The sequence below is a fragment of the Oncorhynchus clarkii genome, chromosome 2 (genome assembly GCF_045791955.1).
Source record: "Oncorhynchus clarkii lewisi isolate Uvic-CL-2024 chromosome 2, UVic_Ocla_1.0, whole genome shotgun sequence".
NCBI classification, from domain to species: Eukaryota; Metazoa; Chordata; class Actinopteri; order Salmoniformes; family Salmonidae; genus Oncorhynchus; species Oncorhynchus clarkii.
The window spans coordinates 93114294-93140793 of record NC_092148.1 but is presented as its reverse complement, the minus strand read 5'-3'; the positions used below and the strand labels follow the sequence as shown (position 1 = coordinate 93140793).

At 44.0% G+C, this 26500-nt stretch overlaps 1 protein-coding gene across 4 annotated transcripts in view; it reads left to right on the top strand.

Moving 5' to 3' along the window:
* The first annotated feature begins 2031 nt into the window (after positions 1-2031).
* The window catches only part of LOC139376446 (tight junction protein 1b), a 212252-nt gene continuing 187783 nt past the window's right edge, over positions 2032-26500 (top strand). For all 4 annotated transcript variants that reach the window (XM_071119076.1, XM_071119069.1, XM_071119062.1 and 1 more), the window contains exon 1: positions 2032-2282. In XM_071119076.1, coding sequence (XP_070975177.1) covers positions 2131-2282 — 152 coding nt within the window. In that variant the 5' untranslated portion in view covers positions 2032-2130. The remainder of the gene's footprint in view (positions 2283-26500) is intronic.

The window sequence follows — 26500 nt, the reverse complement described above, 5'->3', positions numbered from 1 at the left end:
TGGCCACTTTGAAGACTCTAAAATCTAAACTATATTTTGATTTGTTTAACACTTTTTTCATCACTACACGATTCCATGTGTGTTATTTCATAGTCCCCAGTGAAAGTTGCGCTCCTGCTGTGAAAGCTGAGCCTTTACGTAAAGCAGTAGAAGAAAACAAAAACCACTTGTTAGTTCTTCCCAAAGCCATATATTTAAATAAGTAAATACATAGTCATGGGTCTATCCATAGGGACTCTCCCAGTGGCAAGTCATCTAGCTGCCTCCACCTGAGATGGTCGCTGTCCTCTGTCCAGTGGTGCTGAAACAGACCCGGAATACCGATTGTGTCGCTGTTCACTTTCAGTGGTGCTGAAACAGACCCGGAATACCGATTGTGTCGCTGTTCACTTTCAGTGGTGCTGAAACAGACCCGGAATACCGATTGTGTCGCTGTTCACTTTCAGTGGTGCTGAAACAGACCCGGAATATCGATTGTGTCGCTGTTCACTTTCAGTGGTGCTGAAACAGGCTTTGGAGGGACCAAGAGAAGATAGATGTTAAAGATGGGCTGGAAGCCATTGGCAGCTCTCCATTAGCTTAGTGCAGGTTGGTTTAGTGCAGGTTGGTTTAGTGCAGGTTGGCTTAGTGCAGGTTGGCTTAGTGCAGGTTGGCTTAGTACAGGTTGGCTTAGTGCAGGTTGGCTTAGTGCAGGTTGGCTTAGTGCAGGTTGGCTTAGTGCAGGTTGGCTTAGTACAGGTTGGCTTAGTACAGGTTGGCTTAGTGTAGGTTGGCTTAGTGCAGGTTGGCTTAGTACAGGTTGGCTTAGTACAGGTTGGCTTAGTGTAGGTTGGCTTAGTGCAGGTTGGCTTAGTACAGGTTGGCTTAGTACAGGTTGGCTTAGTGTAGGTTGGCTTAGTACAGGTTGGCTTAGTGCAGGTTGGCTTAGTACAGGTTGGCTTAGTGTAGGTTGGCTTAGTGCAGGTTGGCTTAGTGCAGGTTGGCTTAGTGCAGGTTGGCTTAGTGCAGGTTGGCTTAGTGCAGGTTGGCTTAGTGCAGGTTGGCTTAGTACAGGTTGGCTTAGTGCAGGTTGGCTTAGTACGGGTTGGCTTAGTGTAGGTTGGCTTAGTACAGGTTGGCTTAGTGCAGGTTGGCTTAGTGCAGGTTGGCTTAGTGCAGGTTGGCTTAGTACAGGTTGGCTTAGTGCAGGTTGGCTTAGTGCAGGTTGGCTTAGTGCAGGTTGGCTTAGTGCAGGTTGGCTTAGTGCAGGTTGGCTTAGTGCAGGTTGGCTTAGTACAGGTTGGCTTAGTGCAGGTTGGCTTAGTGCAGGTTGGCTTAGTGCAGGTTGGCTTAGTGCAGGTTGGCTTAGTACAGGTTGGCTTAGTACAGGTTGGCTTAGTGCAGGTTGGCTTAGTGCAGGTTGGCTTAGTGCAGGTTGGCTTAGTGCAGGTTGGCTTAGTGCAGGTGCTGCACTGACAAGTAGGCTTCTTATGACTGGTTTGCCTATGTCACCACAAATGATTGCAAATCCCACGAAATTGTAATCTTGTTAAGACTACTACTTACATGGAAAGTCATAAAATCCATGACGAGGGAAGAATTCAATGAGAGATGTTTTAGCTTTATGGAAAGGAAAGGTTTAAAGTATCTCCGATGTTTGACCCCATAAGTATATGCGACAAGAGAACATCCTCAAACCCACCCACCTCCCTCATTCCCTCCCTCTCTCCCACTCGCTCTCCCTGTGCCTCCGACTACACACTCCCCACTACCTCACGATCGATCAGACGCTTGAACCAACGCCGCAGCACTGACCGTTGTTCACAGACTGTTTTACAGCAAAGTGAGAAAGGTAAAAAGGAAAAGGAGAATTTAAAATGTTTAAATCCTGACTTAAAAAAATATATAAAAAATTCGAATGGATTGGGCGATCTATTCGGAGTGGTAATAGGATAAGATGAGAGTCGTCTTGGTTACCGTCATTCTAGACATGGCTCTTAGTCGCGGTATGGCACCTTTCTCTCAGTTCCTCGGGAAGTGTTTCCCCTGTCAGTCCTTCACCGCTACTGGAAATGGCGTTGAGATGCTGCTGAACAAGGAAGACGCAGTGAAGGCAGACGCTGCCAGGGAATAAACTACTACTACTACTATATGATTACCTGTGCTTTTCTTTGGGTTGGATTCATAGTAGCGGTGGACAATACCATGGTGAATTACCAGAAATATATTACTGTAATGCAGCTGGCTCTGGGGGTGACCTCCTACAACAAAGAACATCATCTTCCTCCCAGGAAATCGTTGTGGTGAGTATGAATATGATTTAGTGCTCTTTCTGCCTGCTGCAGCGGATGATTCAGGATCATTATGGGATGCCGCCAGCCAGCCAGGTTGATGGTCTGATCAGGGGCATTCTTCTATAGCGGGGGCGCCACGCGCCAAGCTGTCATCTCCGGCACATCCTTTTATAATAAGAGGGGTTATGGGCGGAGAAGAAACCAGAGAGAATCGTTATATGGTAGCTACGGTAGGTCGAGCAGACTCAATCTGCAAGATTAGCATTTTGTATTTCGCTGTGATATATATTTCAGAAGCAAGTCCAGTGACAATCTACCGCGTAGCCAGCCTGCCCCCTCTCTCTCTCTCTCTCTCTCTCTCTCTCTCTCTCTCTCTCTCTCTCTCTCTCTCTCTCTCTCTCTCTCTCTCTCTCTCTCTCTCTCTCTCTCTCTCTCTCTCTCTCTCTCTCTCTCTCTCTCTCTCTCTCTCTCTCTCTCTCTCTCTCTCTCTCTCTCTCTCTCTCTCTCTCTCTCTCTCTCTCTCTCTCTCTCTCTCTCTCTCTGCACCATGTTGCAATCATTAGGCTACAACAACTCCAGCACTAGTCAATATGCTGTAGGCTATAGGTAAACTCTGCATGCCCTGTGTTTGCCTGCCTTCCAGCGTACGTGTGTGTGTGTATGTGCGTGCATTAATTCGTGCGCCCGGGGCGTTGGTGACAGGTTATTGCATTTAAAGAGAAATACATTATAAAGCTTTCCAAATTGAGTGTGTTTGTTCAATGCATTATAGGAGACTCGTTGTTATGTTTACGCCTCTGTAGCTTCATGCTTCTGCTCCTCTGTGATTTCATGCTTCTTTAAATTCACTGACAGTTCTGCTATTGCTACTACTTTCTCATACACTTTCATTATCCTAACTAATTGCATAGTCATGTGTCAATTGCATAGTGACGTGTTGAATCCCCAATAACTCCCTCTACAGTAATGTAGGTAATTAATAAACATTTAAAACATGAAAAAATGTATTTTCCTGTTTTTCTTTATTTATACATTCCATTTTAAACCGAATTGCAGCCGAGGGACTAGTGCCCTATATATAGGGAATAGTGCCCTTGGTCAAAACTAGTGCACTATATATAGGGAATAGGGCCCTTGGTCAAAACTAGTGCACTATATATAGGGAATAGGGCCCTTGGTCAAAACTAGTGCACTATATATAGGGAATAAGGCCTTGGTCAAAACTAGTGCACTATATATAGGGAATAGTGCCCTTGGTCAAAACTAGTGCACTATATATAGGGAATAAGGCCTTGGTCAAAACTAGTGCACTATATATAGGGAATAGTGCCCTTGGTCAAAACTAGTGCACTATATATAGGGAATAGTGCCCTTGGTCAAAACTAGTGCACTATATATAGGGAATAGGGCCTTGGTCAAAACTAGTGCACTATATATAGGGAATAGGGTGTTATTTGGGATGCTGCCTTTCCTCTCATCTCCATGAAACATTCTAATTCTAATTAATGAATTAACATTCTAATTCTAATTAATGAATTAACATTCTAATTCTAATTAATGAATTAACATTCTAATTCATACTCTATTCTTTCTGGGTGTTCTTGTGTCTTTCCATCCATTTCAATCAATGCGTCTCAAAATATAAGTGCTGATCTAGAATCTGTTTAGCCTTTTAGATCAGAATGAATAAGATTATATGGAAACAGTTGAGGAACTGATCCTAGATCAACTCTCTTACTCTGAGACACTTTATGGGTAATCTTCCCATCCTGTCCTGTGAAGCTTTGCCGCTCACCTTGTTGACCTCAGCAGAGAAACGATCCTTCTTCTAATTGTCTAAGTCTTGCAGTATTTTTTTAAGCATCTCAGAGTATGAGTGCTGATCTAGGATCAGGCCCCTCCCCCATCCATATAATGCTGTGATATATGATATAAAAGGCAAAACCGATCCAAGATCAACACTCATCTGGGCCCAGAAAAACAATCTGTCTTGTAATTGTCACTCGGTCTTACAGTAAGCAGAACAGCTCAGTCGTCCGAACAGGAGCTGTGGAGGGAGAAGGGTTTTCTCTACTTACGACGGGATTACAGTTCTGTTCTAAAAAGAAAAGAAGACAAGTTCATTTGTCAGTCAATAGCCTCTTCGGCACACTGCTGTTGGGAGATCGTTTCCGCCCGATAATGCTAGGACACTTTGGCATGGTTCCATTGAGGTTAAGTCAACACTCATTTCAACAGATTACAATAGTTAAGAATATCATATTTTTAAATAAAAAGGTAAGTTTTACCCTTATTTTCACAGGCAGGTCAATTAAGAACAAATTGTTATTTACAACATAATTTAATATAATTGAATAGATTAGAATGTAATTGAATAGATTAGAATATAATTGAATAGATTAGAATATAATTGAATAGATTAGAATATCATATCATTGAATAGATTAGAATATAATTGAATAGATCAGAATATAATTGAATAGATCAGAATATAATTGAATAGATCAGAATATAATTGAATAGATCAGAATATAATTGAATAGATCAGAATATAATTGAATAGATTAGAATATCATATAATTGAATAGATTAGAATGTAATTGAATAGATTAGAATATAATTGAATAGATTAGAATATAATAGAAATGAATAGATTCAAATATAAATGAATAGATGCAAATATAATTGAATAGATTAGAATATAATTGAATAGATCAGAATATAATTGAATAGATCAGAATATAATTGAATAGATCAGAATATAATTGGAGTGAAAGAGGATAAAGACTGTCTAAGACTGTCTAACGGGGGGGGGGGGGGCAACATGGCTATCTGAGCTTGTTAATGTTTTGTACTAATTAATATTAGGGATTAGAGACCATCCTTACTTCTATCCTGTCCATTCGTGTCATTGTGTGGTGTTACGCTAGCATCTGCCACGTCCCAACGCTCTTGTCTTGGTAACGTTCTGGACTCATTCATATTAGGACGTGTGATCTGTCCTGACCGATCTGCGTCTCCGTCGTGTGGCGTTGCACTGTTACCATCGGTCTTGTTTCAACCTCCTCAGAATGTCCTGCTCTCTTAAACCCAGTGCTGTCCACTCATCTAACGGTACGAGAACACATAGACATAAAACTACTAGAGTTGGGAAGAGAGAATAAGAAGAAGAAGAAGAAGGCCCTTTTATCCACAGTACTGTATGTCTGGTGGTCCAGCCTTCACGGGAACATTGACTTCAAATGAGATTGTCTGTTGTAGGAATTCTGTTTTCATTCATTAACCACGACTCCAATAACTAGAGAGGGGTGATGTCACCACAAGCCACGCAGGGACCGACCATTAGAAATATAATTACTAGCATGGTGAAAGGCCCCTCAGACCACGGCAAATGAATAGGGATTCCCATTCTAGTAATTCTATGTCTATGGGAGACCAACCACCTCGCAGGGACGATCCCAGTACAATCCCTACGTGTCTGGTTGGACCGAGCACCTCAACGTTTGCAGATCTGTAAGGTGGAAATACAGGGCATTCGGAAAGTATTCAGACCCCTTGACTTTTTACACATTTTGTTACTTTACAGCCTTATTCTAAAATTTATTACATTGTTTCCCCCCCCCCCCCCTCAACATCAAATCTACACACACTACCCCATAATGACATCACACTACCCCATAATGACATCACAATTAGAGGTCGACCGATTATGATTTTTCAACGCCGATACCGATTATTGGAGGACCAAAAAAGCCGATACCGATTAATCGGCCGTTTAATTTCTTCTTATTTGTAATAATGACAATTACAACAATACTGAATGATCACTTATTTTAACTTAATATAATACATCAATAAAATATATTTAGACTCAAATAAATAATGAAACATGTTCAATTTCGTTTAAATAATGCAAAAACAAAGTGTTGGAGAAGAAAGTAAAAGTGCAATATGTGCCATGTAAGAAAGCTAACGTTTAAGTTCCTTGCTCAGAACATGAGAACATATGAAAGCTGGTGGTTCCTTTTAACATGAGTCTTCAATATTCCCAGGTAAGAAGTTTTAGGTTGTAGTTATTATAGGAATTATAGGACTATTTCCCTCTATACCACTTGTATTTCGTATACCTTTGACTATTGGATGTTCTTATAGGCACTTTAGTATTGCCAGTGTAACAGTATAGCTTCCGTCCCTCTCCTCGCTCCTACCTGGGCTTGAACCAGGAACACAACGACAACAGCCACCCTTGAAGCAGTGTTACCCATGCAGAGCAAAGGGAACAACCACTTCAAGTCTCAGAGCGAGTGACGTTTGAAACGCTATTAGCGCGCACTCAGCTAACTAGCTAGCAATTTCACATCGGTTACACCAGCCTAATCTCAGGAGTTGATAGGCTTGAAGTCATAAACAGCGCAATGCTTGACGCACAACGAAGAGCTGCTGGCAAAACGCACGAAAGTGCTGTTTGAATGAATGCTTATGAGCCTGCTGCTGCCTACCACCACTCAGTCAGATACTTGTATGCTTGTATGCTCAGTCAGATTATATGCAACGCAGGACACGCTAGATAAACTAGTAATATCATCAACCATGTGTAGTTAACTAGTGATTATGATTGATTGATTGATTGTTTTTTATAAGATAATTTAATGCTAGCTAGCAACTTACCTTGGCTTCTTACTGCATTCGCGTAACAGGCAGTCTCCTTGTGGAGTGCAACGAGAGCCAGGTGGTTATAGCGTTGGACTAGTTAACTGTAACGTTGCAAGATTGGATCCCCCGAGCCGACAAGGTGAAAATCTGTCGTTCTGTCCCTGAAAGAGGCAGTTAACCCACCGTTCCTAGGCCATCATTGAAAATAAGAATGTGTTCTTAACTGACTTGCCTAGTTAAATAAAGATTAAATAAAGGTGTAAAAAAAAATGTCCAAATCGGTGTCCAAAAATACCGATTTCCGATTGTTATGAAAACTTGATATCGGCCCTAATTAATCGACTATTCAGATTAATCGGTTGACCTCTAATCACAGTACCCCATAATGACATCACAATACCCCATAATGACAAAGAAAAAACAGTTTTTTAGAATTTTAGCAAATTTATTAAAAAATAATAATAATAATCTAATTTACCTAAGTATTCAGACACTTTACTCTGTACTTTGTTGAAGCACCTTTGGCAGCGATTACAGCCTTGAGTCTTCTTGGGTATGACGCTACAAGCTTGACACACCTGTATTTGGGGAGTTTCTCCCATTCTTCTCTGCAGATCCTCTCAAGCTCTGTCAGGTTGGATGGGGAGCGTTGCTGCACAGCTATTTTCAGGTGTCTCCAGAGATGTTCGATCAGGTTCAAGTCCAGGCTCTGGCAGGGCCACTCAGGGACATTCAGAGACTTGTCCTGAAGCCACACCTGTGTTATCTTAGCTGTGTGCTTAGGGTCGTTGTCCTGTTGGAAGGTGAACCTTCACCCCAGTCTGAGGTCCTGATCGCTCTGGAGACCAGAGATATTGTTTCTCATGGTCTGAGAGTCGTTAGGTGCCTTTTGGCAAACTCCAAGCGGGCTGTCATGTGCCTTTTACTGAGGAGGGACTTCTGTCTGGCCACTCTACCATAAAGGCCTGTGCTGCAGAGATGGTTGTCCTTCTGGAAGGTTCTCCCATCCCCACAGAGGATCTCTGGAGCTCTGTCAGAATGACCATCAGGTTCTTGGTCACTTCCCGACAAAGGCCCTTCTCCCCCAATAGCTCAGTTTGGCCGGGCGGCCAGCTCTAGGAAGAGTCTTCGTGGCTCCAAACTTCTTCCATTTAAGAATGATGGAGGCCACTGTGTTCTTGGGGACCTTCAATGCTGCAGAAATGTTTTGGTACCCTTCCCCAGATCTGTGCCTCGACACAATCCTGTCTCGGAACTCTACGGACAATTCCTTCGACCTCATGGCTTGGTTTTTACTCTGACATGCACTGTCAACTGTGGGACCTTCTATATACAGGTGTGTGCCTTTCCAAATCATATCCAATCAATACAATTTACCACAGGTGGACTCCAATCAAGTGGTAGAAACATTTTAAGGATGATCAATGGAAACAGGATGCACCTGACCTCGATTTTGAGTCTCATAGCAAAGAGTCTGAATAATTATATAAATAATAGATTTTTTAAAATTGTATTTGTAAATGTGCAAATATTTCTAAAAACCTGTTTTCGCTTTGTCATTATGGGATATTGTGTGTAAATTGACGAGCAAATTGTTTTCTTTAATCCATTTTAGCATAAGGCTGTAACGTAACAAAACGAGGGAAAAGGGTGAAGGGGTCTGAATACTTTGTATTATGATGGAAAGAAGCTTTAGATTTGGGACCAACTGCTCTCCTGTATCCCCATACAGTAGGGGTCTGGCAGGCATAGAAATATAATATATAGAACGGAACCCCACCCCCCCATGTCAGACTACTCTGATCATAGGCAGCAGCTCTTTATCTGAAAGTCTGTTATAGTAATTATATTTCTATGCACAAATCCCCTATAACTAATAACCAGAGAAGAAGAATGAATAGTATTACTACAACAGACCACCACCCTGATGCTCCTCCTGCAGCTGTGGCTCCAGCAGTAAAGAGGTCAGTCCATATGCAGCAGCTCTTTATCTCTAGGCCTGTTTAGCTAATCATATTCCTTAGGCAAATCCTTATTAACCTAATTCTTCCCCCGGGACAGAGAGGAGAGGAACAGGGGGATCTGGGACAGAGAGGAGAGGAACAGGGGATCTGGGACAGAGAGGAGGGGAACAGAGGGATCTGGGACAGAGAGGAGAGGAACAGGGGATCTGGGACAGAGAGGAGAGGAACAGGGGGATCTGGGACAGAGAGGAGAGGAACAGGGGGATCTGGAACAGAGAGGAGAGGAACAGGGGATCTGGGACAGAGAGGAGAGGAACAGGGGGATCTGGGACAGAGAGGAGAGGAACAGGGGGATCTGGAACAGAGAGGAGAGGAACAGGGGATCTGGGACTGAGCGGAGAGGAACATGGGGATCTGGGACAGAGAGGAGAGGAACAGGGGATCTGGGACAGAGAAGAGAGGAACAGGGGGGATCTGGGACAGAGAGGAGAGGAACAGGGGGATCTGGGACAGAGAGGAGAGGAACAGGGGGATCCGGGACAGAGAGGAGAGGAACAGGGGACCTGGGACAGAGAGGAGAGGAACAGGGGGATCTGGGACAGAGAGGAACAGGGAGATCTGGGACAGAGAGGAGAGGAACAGGGGGATCTGGGACAGAGAGGAGAGGAACAGGGGGATCTGGGACAGAGAGGAGAGGAACAGACCCAACCTAATGATACAGGTTAACTACCCCTGGAGTTGTGCTGTTCTGGGACCTTGCTTAAATAAAACCTTCCTGTTGGTCTTAAGCAGAATAAAACACTACTTCCTCTGTGCAGTTGACTGCTGCCCAACACTGGGTCCCAACCCTCAGTTTGGAAAGTACTGTTGGCTGTATGTTCGACATGTCCTTCCTGTAAGTCATTAGATCTGTTACTAAATAAACAATAGCATTAGAGTGTGTTTTTCACTGCCCATTAGTTACATCATCACTGAGGTCAAACTGAGGGCACTTGGTTGAAATATATTCAGGCTGGTCCACATTGTCAGATTTTTTTGTAAGGTGAAAAAAAGAGGTGATTTTATCACCTGGTTGGTGTTAGTGTCCTGAGCCACGGAGCTGCGATCACCTTGTTTTTGTAAGGTAAAGTATAATGGTGTTGTCCCTAACGGGGTGCAACAACCTCACCATAAAACCTCAACAACCTCAACAACCTCACCATAAACCGCAACAACCTCAACAACCTCAACAACCTCACCATAAGCCTTAACAACCTCACCATAAACCTCAACAACCTCATCATAAGCCTTAACAACCTTAACAACCTCAACAACCTCATCATAAACCTTAACAACCTCATCATAAGCCTTAACAACCTCATCATAAACCTCAACAACCTCATCATAAACCTCAACAACCTCATCATAAACCTTAACAACCATACCATAAGCCTTAACAACCTCATCATAAACCTTAACAACCTCATCATAAACCTTAACAACCTCACCATAAGCCTTAACAACCTTAACAACCTCACCATATACCTCAACAACCTCAACAACCTCATCATAAACCTTAACAACCTCATCATAAACCTTAACAACCTCAACATAAGCCTTAACAACCTCATCATAAACCTTAACAACCTCAACAACCTCACCATAAGCCTTAACAACCTCATCATAAACCTTAACAACCTCATCATAAGCCTTAACAACCTCATCATAAGCCTTAACAACCTCATCATAAACCTCAACAACCTCATCATAAATCTTAACAACCATACCATAAGCCTTAACAACCTCATCATAAGCCTTAACAACCTCATCATGAACCTTAACAACCTCATCATAAACCTTAACAACCTCACCATAAACCTTAACAACCTTAACAACCTCACCATATACCTCAACAACCTCAACAACCTCATCATAAACCTTAACAACTTCATCATAAACCTTAACAACCTTAACAACCTCAACAACCTCATCATAAACCTTAACAACCTCATCATAAACCTTAACAACCTTAACAACCTCACCATAAACCTTAACAACCTCATCATAAACCTTAACAACCTCACCATAAACCTTAACAACCTCACCATAGGCCTTAACAACCTCACCATAAACCTTAACAACCTCATCATAAGCCTTAACAACCTTAACAACCTCAACAACCTCATCATAAACCTTAACAACCTCATCATATGCCTTAACAACCTCATCATAAACCTCAACAACCTCATCATAAACCTTAACAACCATACCATAAGCATTAACAACCTCATCATAAGCCTTAACAACTTCATCATAAACCTTAACAACCTTAACAACCTCAACAACCTCATCATAAACCTTAACAACCTCATCATAAACCTTAACAACCTTAACAACCTCACCATAAACCTTAACAACCTCATCATAAACCTTAACAACCTCACCATAAACCTTAACAACCTCACCATAAGCCTTAACAACCTCACCATAAACCTTAACAAGCTCATCATAAGCCTTAACAACCTTAACAACCTCAACAACCTCATCATAAACCTTAACAACCTCATCATAAACCTCAACAACCTCATCATAAACCTTAACAACCATACCATAAGCATTAACAACCTCATCATAAGCCTTAACAACCTCATCATAAACCTTAACAACCTCATCATAAACCTTAACAACCTCACCATAAACCTTAACAACCACACCATAAGCCTTAACAACCTTAACAACCTCACCATATACCTCAAAAACCTCAACAACCTCATCATAAACCTTAACAACCTCACCATAAACCTTAACAACCTCATCATAAACCTTAACAACCTCACCATAAACCTTAACAACCTCACCATAAACCTTAACAACCTCACCATACACCTTAACAACCTCACCATAAGCCTTAACAACCTCACCATAAACCTTAACAACCTCACCATAAACCTTAACAACCTCATCATAAACCTTAACAACCTCACCATAAACCTTAACAACCTCACCATAAGCCTTAACAACCTCACCATAAACCTTAACAACCTAACCATAAACCTTAACAACCTCATCATAAACCTTAACAACCTCACCATAAACCTTAACAACCTCATCATAAACCTTAACAACCTCACCATAAACCTTAACAACCTCACCATAAACCTTAACAACCTCACCATAAGCCTTAACAACCTCACCATAAACCTTAACAACCTCATCATAAACCTTAACAACCTCATCATAAACCTTAACAACCTCACCATAAACCTCAACAACCTTAACAACCTCACCATAAACCTTAACAACCTCATCATCAAATCAAATCAAATCAAATTTATTTATATAGCCCTTCGTACATCAGCTGATATCTCAAAGTGCTGTACAGAAACCCAGCCTAAAACCCCAAACAGCAAGCAATGCAGGTGTAGAAGCACGGTGGCTAGGAAAAACTCCCTAGAAAGGCCAAAACCTAGGAAGAAACCTAGAGAGGAACCAGGCTATGTGGGGTGGCCAGTCCTCTTCTGGCTGTGCCGGGTGGAGATTATAACAGAACATGGCCAAGATGTTCAAATGTTCATAAATGACCAGCATGGTCGAATAATAATAAGGCAGAACAGTTGAAAGAAACTGGAGCAGCAGCACGGCCAGGTGGACTGGTGACAGCAAGGAGTCATCATGTCAGGTAGTCCTGGGGCATGGTCCTAGGGCTCAGGTCCTCCGAGAGAGAGAAAGAGAGAATTAGAGAACGCACACTTAAATTCACACAGGACACCGAATAGGACAGGAGAAGTACTCCAGATACAACAAACTGACCCTAGCCCCCCGACACATAAACTACTGCAGCATAAATACTGGAGGCTGAGACAGGAGGGGTCAGGAGTCATAAGCCTTAACAACCTCACCATAAGCCTTAACAACCTAATCATAAGCCTTAACAACCATACCATAAATGTCATTATACATTGTTTTGCATAACTTGCCAACACTTACAAAACAATTTAAGGCAATTTAGTCTCAGGAAATGTTAGATACATCCACTGGAATATTATTTTATTTAACAAATATAACTTTTATTTAACAAATATAACTTTTATTTAACTAGGCAAGTCAGTTAAGAACCAATTCTTATTTACAATGACGGCCTACCCCCAGCCACACCCGGACGACGCTGGACCAATTGCACACCACCGTATGGGACTCCCAATCACAGCCGGATGTGATACAGCCCGGATTCAAAACCAGGGACTGTAGTGACACCTCTTGCACTGAGATGCAGTGCCTTAGGTAGAAAGCTTAGATGACGTGTTATGTTGTCTTCCTTTGATAAATCGCTGACTAGTTAGTAGTAGAAATGGTTACTGTCATCCCCTAGTACCGGGGGAAGGTGGTATTGCAGCAGAATGTATGATCCATTACATGCAGACAGTAACAGTAACATGCAGTACATGCAGACAGTAACAGTAACATGCAGTACATGCAGACAGTAACAGTAACATGCAGTACATGCAGACAGTAACAGTAACATGCAGTACATGCAGACAGTAACAGTAACATGCAGTACATGCAGACAGTAACAGTAACATGCAGTACATGCAGACAGTAACAGTAACATGCAGTACATGCAGACAGTAACAGTAACATGCAGTACATGCAGACAGTAACAGTAACATGCAGTACATGCAGACAGTAACAGTAACATGCAGTACATGCAGACAGTACCAGTAACATGCAGTACATGCAGACAGTACCAGTAACATGCAGTACATGCAGACAGTAACAGTAACATGCAGTACATGCAGACAGTAACAGTAACATGCAGTACATGCAGACAGTAACAGTAACATGCAGTACATGCAGACAGTAACAGTAACATGCAGTACATGCAGACAGTAACAGTAACATGCAGTACATGCAGACAGTAACAGTAACATGCAGTACATGCAGACAGTACCAGTAACATGCAGTACATGCAGACAGTAACAGTAACATGCAGTACATGCAGACAGTAACAGTAACATGCAGTACATGCAGACAGTAACAGTAACATGCAGTACATGCAGACAGTAACAGTAACATGCAGTACATGCAGACAGTAACAGTAACATGCAGTACATGCAGACAGTAACAGTAACATGCAGTACATGCAGACAGTAACAGTAACATGCAGTACATGCAGACAGTAACAGTAACATGCAGTACATGCAGACAGTAACAGTAACATGCAGTACATGCAGACAGTAACAGTAACATGCAGTACATGCAGACAGTAACAGTAACATGCAGTACATGCAGACAGTAACAGTAACATGCAGTACATGCAGACAGTAACAGTAACATGCAGTACATGCAGACAGTAACAGTAACATGCAGTACATGCAGACAGTAACAGTAACATGCAGTACATGCAGACAGTAACAGTAACATGCAGTACATGCAGACAGTAACAGTAACATGCAGTACATGCAGACAGTAACAGTAACATGCAGTACATGCAGACAGTAACAGTAACATGCAGTACATGCAGACAGTAACAGTAACATGCAGTACATGCAGACAGTAACAGTAACATGCAGTACATGCAGACAGTAACAGTAACATGCAGTACATGCAGACAGTAACAGTAACATGCAGTACATGCAGACAGTAACAGTAACATGCAGTACATGCAGACAGTAACAGTAACATGCAGTACATGCAGACAGTAACAGTAACATGCAGTACATGCAGACAGTAACAGTAACATGCAGTACATGCAGACAGTAACAGTAACATGCAGTACATGCAGACAGTAACAGTAACATGCAGTACATGCGGAACTACATTTAATGATCGACTAGATCAAAGTGCACGATGAGCATTATACACTGAACAAAAAAATATATAAAACGTAACGTGAAACAATTTCAAATATTTTTTTCTGTTGTTACAGTTCCTAGGTGTTCATGAGGTGTCTAATCTATGGATTTCACACAACTGGGCAAAGGGGAACAGCCATGTCTGATTGGCTGGGCCTGCGAGGGCTTGGGCCCACCCACTGGGAAGCCAGGCCCAGCCAATCAGAATGAGCTTTTCCTCACCTCAGATGATCCCGCGGGTGAAGAAGCTGGATGTGGAGGTCCTGGGTTGGCGTGGTTATACGTGGTCTGTGGATGTGAGGCCGGTTGGACGTACGGACAAATTCTCTAAAACAACGTTGGAGGTGGCTTATGGTAGAGACGGGAACATTACATTTTCTGGCGACAGCTCTCGTGGACATTCCTGCAGTCAGCATGCCAATTTACACGGTCCCTCAAAACTTGAAACACCTGTGGCATTGTGTCGTGCACATTTTAGAGAGGCTTTTTATTGTCCCCCCCCCCAGCACAAGGTGCACCTGTGTAATAATCGTGCTGTTTAATCAGCTTCTTGATATGCCACACCTGTCAGGTAGATAAATTATATTGGCAAAGGAGAAACACTCCCTAACAGGGATGTATTCAAATTTGTGTCAAAAAAGAATTGAGACATTTGTGGGGCGTGCCTGTGTGTGTGCATGCCTGGTGCCTGTGTGTGTGCATGCCTGGTGCCTGTGTGTGTGCATGCCTGGTGCCTGTGTGTGTGCATGGTGCCTGGTGCCTGTGTGTGTGCATGCCTGGTGCCTGTGTATGTGCATGCCTGCTGCCTGTGTATGTGCATGCCTGGTGCCTGTGTGTGTGCATGGTGCCTGGTGCCTGTGTGTGTGCATGCCTGGTGCCTGTGTGTGTGCATGGTGCCTGGTGCCTGTGTATGTGCATGCCTGGTGCCTGTGTGTGTGCATGGTGCCTGGTGCCTGTGCGTGTGCATGCCTGGTGCCTGTGTGTGTGCATGCCTGGTGCCTGGTGCCTGGTGCCTGGTGCCTGGTGTCTGGTGTCTGGTGCCTGGTGCCTGTGTGTGTGCATGCCTGGTGCCTGGTGCCTGGTGCCTGGTGCCTGGTGTCTGGTGTCTGGTGCCTGGTGTCTGGTGCCTGGTGTCTGGTGCCTGGTGCCTGGTGTCTGGTGTCTGGTGTCTGGTGTCTGGTGCCTGGTGTCTGGTGCCTGGTGTCTGGTGCCTGGTGCCTGGTGCCTGGTGCCTGGTGCCTGGTGCCTGGTGCCTGGTGTCTGGTGCCTGGTGCCTGGTGCCTGGTGTCTGGTGCCTGGTGCCTGGTGTCTGGTGTCTGGTGCCTGGTGCCTGGTGCCTGGTGCCTGGTGTCTGGTGTCTGGTGTCTGGTGCCTGGTGTCTGGTGCCTGGTGCCTGGTGTCTGGTGTCTGGTGCCTGGTGCCTGGTGCCTGGTGTCTGGTGCCTGGTGTCTGGTGCCTGGTGCCTGGTGCCTGGTGTCTGGTGCCTGGTGTCTGGTGCCTGGTGCCTGGTGTCTGGTGCCTGGTGCCTGGTGCCTGGTGCCTGGTGCCTGGTGTCTGGTGCCTGGTGCCTGGTGCCTGGTGCCTGGTGTCTGGTGCCTGGTGCCTGGTGTCTGGTGTCTGGTGCCTGGTGCCTGGTGCCTGGTGTCTGGTGCCTGGTGCCTGGTGTCTGGTGTCTGGTGCCTGGTGCCTGGTGCCTGGTGCCTGGTGTCTGGTGCCTGGTGTCTGGTGTCTGGTGTCTGGTGCCTGGTGCCTGGTGCCTGGTGCCTGGTGCCTGGTGTCTGGTGCCTGGTGTCTGGTGCCTGGTGTCTGGTGTCTGGTGCCTGGTGTCTGGTGCCTGGTGTCTGGTGCCTGGTGCCTGGTGTCTGGTGTCTGGTGCCTGGTGTCTGGTGTCTGGTGCCTGGTGTCTGGTGTCTGGTGCCTGGTGCCTGGTGCCTGGTGTCTGGTGTCTGGTGTCTGGTGCCTGGTGTCTGGTGCCTGGTGTCTGGTGCCTGGTGTCTGGTGCCTGGTGTCTGGTGCCTAGTGCCTGGTGCCTGGTGCCTGGTGTCTGGTGCCTGGTGCCTGGTGCCTGGTGTCTGGTGCCTGGTGCCTGGTGCCTGGTGTCTGGTGCCTGGTGCCTGGTGCCTGGTGCCTGGTGTCTGGTGCCTGGTGCCTGGTGCCTGGTGCCTGGGTGGGGAAATGAGTTTCGCAGCAGAATTAGAATCCTTATCATAAAAATACTTTACATTAAAACACCGAGGGGTTTAACATTAAACATGTCAAAGCATATAAAGTACTTACATTGCCCAATGGTTGTAGGGTTCTGGGGACTACATTACACATTAGACTAAGTTACAGTACTGATTGTATTGAGTTTAGTTTGCGTTGTACAGTGTTTAATGTGTGGACTTGCGGTGCCTTATACACAGGGTTGCCTGGACAAGCTAAAATGTCTAACCCAATGACCACTCAAAACCTGCCCAAAAGGCCTGTAAACTAGCAGAATAAAAATGTTTTTCACAGCAAGAGGGGAGTTGACATATTTTTTACAATTAACACTTTTTTTTCCCCCCACGACGTTAACGAGCCAATTAAGAAGGAATTGAATAGTAACTTGTAACGACTTTAAATTCGGGTTTCCTCAAAATAATAATTATTGCGAGCTATGACATGACGTAATAAAGGCATTTGAATACGTGGCAAAATAAAATATATTTTTCCCTGATTAAACTCGTCAGATCATTTACCACCATTGGATGTTGATTAAAACTCGTTTGACTGCTATGATTTAAGCAATAAGGCACTAGGCGGTGTGGTATATGGCCAATATACCACGGCTAAGGGCTGTTCTTACACGCGACGCAACGCGGAGTGCCTGGATACAGCCGTTAGCCGTGGTTTATTGGCCATATACCACAAACCCCTGGGTGCCTTATTGTTATTATAAACTGGTTGCCAATGTAATTATTATGTCATACCCCATTGTATATGATCTGATATACCACGGATATCAGACAGTCAGCATTGAGGGCTCGAACCAGGTTTATAATTGTATATAAATCCCCATTTGCGCATGTGCATAACTACAAATAAATTCCTGACTGGAGAGTACTGAGTGATGAAAGTTGGACAGAGGATCTCGAAGTCTCTGAGCAAGAAACACTTTAGATAAACGTAAAAACAAACTAATGTTAGGCTATTTTTCTGGCAATTGTTCTGTTATTGTGTGCCAGATGTTAAGAAATCCAAACCGTTATAAATGGCCCATTTGCGAGATTGACAACAGACTAAAATCTGTGTTTATGATTTTAATTTTTTTTAAATCCCATAGTTTGCTTAGCTAAAGGCAGGTAGCCTATCGCCCCTGAAAGGCTTGAATCTCATTTCAGATAGACTACAGTAGCCTAGACAATGTGTAGGCAAGATGTGAACTGAACGATTTAGCAGTTTGCTTAGTTCAATTAACAGACTCATTTATTCAACATGAATAGCGAGGCGATTTCGCAATAAGACGTGCTTGTGTTTCCCCAATAGCCTGCTGGAATCGGCTAACTGAGGATGGGGGTCATAATTTAAATCACCGAATTAAATATTAATAACATGCATATGAACTGAATATGCGTGTCAACAGTGTTTATTTTGGGGGAGTTTATTTTACCTGCAACCTAATCTGACTACTGTTACCGTCAATCTAACGCGTTCATAATAAGACAAGGCTAAAACAACAATAAACGGGAGTTACGGACTATCTATTAAATTGGTTTGCCAGCTCCAGGTAAGGCGACACAAGTGCCACAAATTGATTTACAACGACTCCAGTGATATCGTCATTTCGACATACTTATCGTATCAAATGGTTGCCTACAACGGCATACAAATGAATAGGCTACTTGATGGCCAACAGAGGCTAATGTATAATTCTCTACATTTTACCCCAATGTCAGTTTCATTGCGGACTTTTCCCTATAAAACAAACCACACAAGGGAGTTCCGTAACTTTCGTTTAAATTTAAAATGTCCCCCCCCCCCCCCCATGTCCCCCCCCCCCCCCGCCTCTGAGACCCAAGAACTGGGCGTAAAGCACTTCGCTTGATACCGTTTTCTTTAACAAGCAGTCATCATTAGAATGCCGTTTAAACCACCTCTGAACGTTATGTAATGCGCTCTAGTGCGCCCAGAGTCATTTCCCAGTATTCTGTCTTCATTATTTATGGATGTGCATCAGTTCTAGTGTATCAATATGTTTTATGGAAATAGGGTTGGAAACAGAAGTCTCTTTAATGACAATCTAAATAGCCTACCGACAACTGGTAAAACGTCGTCACAACGTGCAGCGCTCTCCTACTGTAGTGGTCTCTCCACACCCACACACCCCTCCGGCCCTCTTCACCACTCACTCAGCAACAGCCTGCCTCACTGCCTGACAGTCAGCAGCAGGTCACAGTGAAATATATATATATGTGTGTAAGATAAATGTCATATCGGCCGCGGTGCAACGTAGAAATAGCCCACAACCCGCGGTCCAAAAAGAATTCACACAGGACATCGTTTTCAAAGTAGCTCAATTTTAACGGGGAAAACCGCGAACGTTTATACACTGCTTATACATGGATTAATGTGTTTATTTGCCATTTCTGTATCTCTGATCCATCCCTCTGTCTGTTGAACGACACCGGTACAATCCAAGCACTGCCTCAGATCTCTGCCTGCTCTACCCGGACATATTGACAGAGTAAACTCCCACACCTTAATTAACCCTTTACTCTCCTGGGAAAAGGAGGCAAGTCAGTGTGCGGGGTAGTCGAGGTAGATCTCTGCCTGCTCTACCCGGACATGTTGACAGAGTAAACTCCCACACCTTAATTAACCCTTTACTCTCCTAGGAAATTGACTATATGATTCAATTGAAATGTTTAATACAGAAGGAATGTGAAATTGCATAACCATGGTAACAATTGAAAGGGAACCGTTTGGATATTCTAGGAAAACACAAGTGTTCACTTGATGCAAGACTGAATCAAACATTACACGGTTGATTTGATGTGCGTTTTACATTTACTGTACTGTAACGCGATGAGAATATTCTTGGAAAATGTGCGGGGGAGGTGCAACATGAAACAAAACCATTTCAAGGGTTTGACTGAGAGGTCTAACTGGTGACTCCAAGTGGTCACACACTTCTCCAAAGTGTGCACACTTCCTAATGCACTTTTAAATCAAATCAAATCTAATTTATTTGTCACATACGTTGTGCAGAACTCACTACCCTCTGGAGAGCCTTGAGGTTGTGGGCGGTGATACAGCCCGCCAGGATGCTCTCGATTGTGCATCTGTAGAAGTTTGTGAGTGCTTTTGGTGACAATACAAATTTCTTCAGCCTCCTGAGGTTGAAGAGGCGCTGTTGTGCCTTCTTCACGATGCTGTCTGTGTGGGTGGACCAATTCAGTTTGTCTGTGATGTGTACGCCGAGGAACTTAAAACTTACTACCCTCTCCACTACTGTTCCATCGATGTGGATAGGGGGGTGTTCCCTCTGCTGTTTCCTGAAGTCCACAATCATCTCCTTAGTTTTGTTGACGTTGAGTGTGAGGTTATTTTCCTGACACCACACTCCGAGGGCCCTCACCTCCTCCCTGTAGGCCGTCTCGTCGTTGTTGGTAATCAAGCCTACCACTGTTGTGTCGTCCGCAAACTGGATGATTGAGTTGGAGGCGTGTGTGGCCACGCAGTCGTGGGTGATGACTCAAAGAGACGTCAACTATACAGTGTTTTTTTTTGTTGTTTCTCTCCTAGCTGTGCCGTTGAGGAACTAGAGCGAGCAACTTGTTGTTGTTAAGTTTGGACCCCGCCATCACACACTGTTGTCGTTTCCGCAGTCCAGAAACGGTCCGTTTATATCTCAATCTGGGTCAGGTGGGCGTGATTTGAAAGCTTGTTCTATTTGTCACATGCGCTGAATACAACAAGTGGAGACTTGTTTTTTAAATGTACCAAATAAACTAAAGTAAAAAATAATAAAAAGTAACACAATAAAATAACAATGTGGAGGCTATATACAGGGTATTACGGTACAGAGTCAATGTGGAGACTATATACAGGGTGTTACGGTACAGAGTCAATGTGGAGGCTATATACAGGGGGTACCGGTACAGAGTCAATGTGGAGGCTATATACAGGGTATTACGGTACAGAGTCAATGTGGAGGCTATATACAGGGTATTACGGTACAGAGTCAATGTGGAGGTTATATACAGGGTATTACGGTACAGAGTCAATGTGGAGACTATATACAGGGTGTTACGGTACAGAGTCAATGTGGAGACTATATACAGGGTGTTACGGTACAGAGTCAATGTGGAGGCTATATACAGGGGGTACCGGTACAGAGTCAATGTGGAGGCTATATACAGGGTATTACGGTACAGAGTCAATGTGGAGGCTATATACAGGGTATTACGGTACAGAGTCAATGTGGAGGTTATATACAGGGTATTACGGTACAGAGTCAATGTGGAGACTATATACAGGGTGTTACGGTACAGAGTCAATGTGGAGGCTATATACAGGGTGTTACGGTACAGAGTCAATGTGGAGGCTATATACAGGGGGTACTGGTACAGAGTCAATGTGGAGGCTATATACAGGGGGTACTGGTACAGAGTCAATGTGGAGACTATATACAGGGGGTACCGGTACAGAGTCAATGTGGAGGCTATATACAGGGTGTTACGGTACAGAGTCAATGTGGAGGCTATATACAGGGTGTTACGGTACAGAGTCAATGTGGAGGCTATATACAGGGTGCTACGGTACAGAGTCAATGTGGAGACTATATACAGGGTGTTACGGTACAGAGTCAATGTGGAGGTTATATACAGGGTGTTACGGTACAGAGTCAATGTGGAGGTTATATACAGGGTGTTACGGTACAGAGTGAAGTAATTATAGATAAAAACAGTAGTACAGGTTAGAGGTCATTTGTACATGTAGGTGGGGGTGAAGTGACTATAGATAATAAACAGCGAGTAGCAGCAGTGTACAAACAAAGGGGGGGTAAATCATCTGGCAGCGATTTTATTAATTGTTCAGCAGTCTGATGGCTTGGGGGTAGAAGCTGTTAAGGAGCCTTTTGGACCTAGACTTGGCGCTCTGGTACCGCTTCCCGTGTGGTAGCAGAGAGAACAGTCTATGACTTGGGTGACTGGAGTCTTTAACCATTTTTTTTCTGACACCGCCTGGTATGTAGGTCCTGGATGGCAGGAAGCTTGGCCCAGTGATGTACTGGGCCATACGCATTACCCTCTGTAGCGCCTTACGGTCGGAGACCGAGTAGTTGCCATACCAGGCGGTGATGCAACCGGTCATGATGCTCTCGATGGTGCAGCTGCAAGAACTTTTTGAGGATCTGGGGACCCTTGCCAAATCTTTTCAGTCTCCTGGGGGGAAAAGGCATGGTCGGGCCCTCTTCACAACTGTCTTGGTGTGTTTGGACCATAATAGTTTGTTGGTGATGTGGACACCAAGGAACTCGAAATTCTTGACCCGCTCCACTACAGCCCCGTTGTTAATGGGTTCGGCCCGACATTTCCTGTAGTCCACGATCAGCTCCTTTGTCTTGCTCACATTGAGGAAGAGGTTGTTGTCCTGGTACCACCAGGTCTCTGACCTCCTCCCTAAAGGCTGTCTCATCGTTGAGGGAGAGATTGTTGTCCTGGCACCACACTGCCAGTTCTCTGACCTCCTCCCTGTAGGCCGTCTCATCGTTGTCGGTGATCAGGTCCTACCACTATTGTGTTGTCAGCAAAGTTATTGATGGTGTTTTAGTCGTGTAGGAGTGCATTCAGGTGCGTGTACGGCACAGAGTTTCTCCACAATAAACAAACGTAGGCTCATTCTGTTCAGAACGACCCGGGGTGTGACGACATGTCATCTTGTAACTGTACATAGTGATCACCATGAACGTTGACAATGTCCATGAAGTTAGTTTTACGATATGGAAAATGTGAAGTGCACATTTTGGATTCACAGGTATTTGGCTCTGCTTGTATAACAACAAATCGATTTATTATATTCCTCAACGTTTCACCTTTCAAAATTCATTGATCCCTTTTAATTTACAGCATTTCCCTCACTCAGACAACAAAACATTTGCAAAAAAGTTGCCCTATTAGCAGGAACAGGAAGAGATGGGGGCAACGTCTTGTCGCTCGAGGTGCTCAAATTCAGAACATCTGTCAGTATAAACCCATACAGCTCTGTGAAGGACAGAGCCTGAGCTCTGAGGTTCCCATTTCTGCGCTCATTAGTGCCATTTTCAACCCCTTACGAGTGTAAAGGGCTACACGGCCAATTCAGACATGTTTATCTCAACATCAAATCATTTCTGGGTAACAATTAGGTAGCTTTACGGTAATTGTTTTCAATTCAAATGGTCAAAAACAAACAAAAAAATACCTTCTTAGCAAAGAGCAATTTCTCAATTTTGCTAGGACTGTCTGGGAGTGGTCTGAGTGAGGAGGGGGAAAACTGAAAACAAGGTTTTATTGGTAGAGAGGTTTGGAACTCTTTCTTATTGGTGCTTCAACTAATTTACCCCCTTTGTGATGTCACCATGCAGTTCAAAACTCCATCCCACCAAAACAGGCTGACATTTCCAGGCGTTCTTTTCAAACAGCTCTTATACTAAAAAGCTCTATTTTAACAAACCAAATTCAACGGTCAATCTAAGTGCTGGGCAGTAGCGCTATAGGTTCAAGAGTGTGTCAGTTAAATGCTATTTAACACAAGCATAATTATCGGCACAGTTACCGGCATTGGCGCCAAAGGGATAGGTTTTGATTAATTAACAAGTTGTGGGTGTGTCAGGGTTTGGCTCCTCACTGGCCAATCAGAACGCGCTCCCATGGCTCAATATGTGGTTGTTTCAAGTTGTGTATTTATGGGTCTTTTACGTCTTTGCCTTGGAAACAACTCTAATTCCAAAGTTAATCCGTTAGGGTTTGTTAAACAACTTACAGAAACAAAATAACAAATATGTAGACCTATCCCATCTTTGTAAAATATGATGTCTTGAACCCATTTTCCAGTCCACATTGTTCTAGAGAATTATTCAATAGCATTCACTCTGATATAGGGGGCTAGGCTTACTTTAAATTACATTATGGCTGAGCATAGACATGGCAAATGCAAAAAAGTAGCGTCTCAATAACAGAGTTTGATTTGTTGGTGAATAAGATCCATTAAATAGTTGGAAGCATCCAGATTACCTGTGGAGTTGTTCTTCTGTTTAATAAATGCTGTCGCTGAACAGAGCAGAGCAGTATTGTCCTGGTTAGTTGAGCAGAGCAGAGCAGTATTGTCCTGATTAGTTGAGCAGAGCAGAGCAGTATTGTCCTGGTTAGTTGAGCAGAGCAGTATTGTCCTGGTTAGTTGAGCAGAGCAGTATTGTCCTGGTTAGTTGAACAGAGCAGTATTGTCCTGGTTAGTTGAACAGAGCAGTATTGTCCTGGTTAGTTGAGCAGAGCAGAGCAGTATTGTCCTGGTTAGTTGAGCAGAGCAGTATTGTCCTGGTTAGTTGAACAGAGCAGTATTGTCCTGGTTAGTTGAACAGAGCAGTATTGTCCTGGTTAGTTGAACAGAGAAGTATTGTCCTGGTTAGTTGAGCAGAGCAGTATTGTCCTGGTTAGTTGAACAGAGCAGTATTGTCCTGGTTAGTTGAGCAGAGCAGTATTGTCCTGGTTAGTTGAGCAGAGCAGTATTGTCCTGGTTAGTTGAACAGAGCAGTATTGTCCTGGTTAGTTGAGCAGAGCAGTATTGTCCTGGTTAGTTGAGCAGAGCAGAGCAGAATTGTCCTGGTTAGTTGAGCAGAGCAGTATTGTCCTGGTTAGTTGAACAGAGCAGTATTGTCCTGGTTAGTTGAGCAGAGCAGTATTGTCCTGGTTAGTTGAGCAGAGCAGAGCAGTATTGTCCTGGTTAGTTGAGCAGAGCAGTATTGTCCTGGTTAGTTGAGCAGAGCAGTATTGTCCTGGTTAGTTGAACAGAGCAGTATTGTCCTGGTTAGTTGAGCAGAGCAGTATTGTCCTGGTTAGTTGAACAGAGCAGTATTGTCCTGGTTAGTTGAGCAGAGCAGTATTGTCCTGGTTAGTTGAGCAGAGCAGTATTGTCCTGGTTAGTTGAACAGAGCAGTATTGTCCTGGTTAGTTGAGCAGAGCAGTATTGTCCTGGTTAGTTGAGAAGAGCAGAGCAGTATTGTCCTGGTTAGTTGAGCAGAGCAGTATTGTCCTGGTTAGTTGAGCAGAGCAGTATTGTCCTGGTTAGTTGAGCAGAGCAGTATTGTCCTGGTTAGTTGAGCAGAGCAGTATTGTCCTGGTTAGTTGAGCAGAGCAGTATTGTCCTGGTTAGTTGAGCAGAGCAGTATTGTCCTGGTTAGTTGAGCAGAGCAGTATTGTCCTGGTTAGTTGAGCAGAGCAGTATTGTCCTGGTTAGTTGAGCAGAGCAGTATTGTCCTGGTTAGTCGAGCAGAGCAGTATTGTCCTGGTTAGCTGAGCAGAGCAGTATTGTCCTGGTGAGTTGAACAGAGCAGTATTGTCCTGGTTAGTTGAACAGAGCAGTATTGTCCTGGTTAGTTGAGCAGAGCAGTATTGTCCTGGTTAGTTGAGCAGAGCAGTATTGTCCTGGTTAGTTGAACAGAGCAGTATTGTCCTGGTTAGTTGAGCAGAGCAGAGCAGTATTGTCCTGGTTAGTTGAACAGAGCAGTATTGTCCTGGTTAGTTGAACAGAGCAGTATTGTCCTGGTTAGTTGAACAGAGTAGTATTGTCCTGGTTAGTTGAGCAGAGCAGAGCAGTATTGTCCTGGTTAGTTGAGCAGAGCAGAGCAGTATTGTCCTGGTTAGCAGAGCAGAGCAGTATTGTCCTGGTTAGTTGAACAGAGCAGTATTGTCCTGGTTAGTTGAGCAGAGCAGTATTGTCCTGGTGAGTTGAGCAGAGCAGTATTGTCCTGGTTAGCAGAGCAGAGCAGTATTGTCCTGGTTAGTTGAACAGAGCAGTATTGTCCTGGTTAGTTGAGCAGAGCAGTATTGTCCTGGTTAGTTGAGCAGAGCAGTATTGTCCTGGTTAGTTGAACAGAGCAGTATTGTCCTGGTTAGTTGAACAGAGCAGTATTGTCCTGGTTAGTTGAACAGAGCAGTATTGTCCTGGTTAGTTGAGCAGAGCAGTATTGTCCTGGTTAGTTGAGCAGAGCAGAGCAGTATTGTCCTGGTTAGTTGAACAGAGCAGTATTGTCCTGGTTAGTTGAACAGAGCAGAGCAGTATTGTCCTGGTTAGTTGAGCAGAGCAGTATTGTCCTGGTTAGTTGAGCAGAGCAGTATTGTCCTGGTTAGTTGAGCAGAGCAGAGCAGAATTGTCCTGGTTAGTTGAGCAGAGCAGTATTGTCCTGGTTAGTTGAACAGAGCAGTATTGTCCTGGTTAGTTGAGCAGAGCAGTATTGTCCTGGTTAGTTGAGCAGAGCAGAGCAGTATTGTCCTGGTTAGTTGAGCAGAGCAGTATTGTCCTGGTTAGTTGAGCAGAGCAGTATTGTCCTGGTTAGTTGAACAGAGCAGTATTGTCCTGGTTAGTTGAGCAGAGCAGTATTGTCCTGGTTAGTTGAACAGAGCAGTATTGTCCTGGTTAGTTGAGCAGAGCAGTATTGTCCTGGTTAGTTGAGCAGAGCAGTATTGTCCTGGTTAGTTGAGCAGAGCAGTATTGTCCTGGTTAGTTGAACAGAGCAGTATTGTCCTGGTTAGTTGAGCAGAGCAGTATTGTCCTG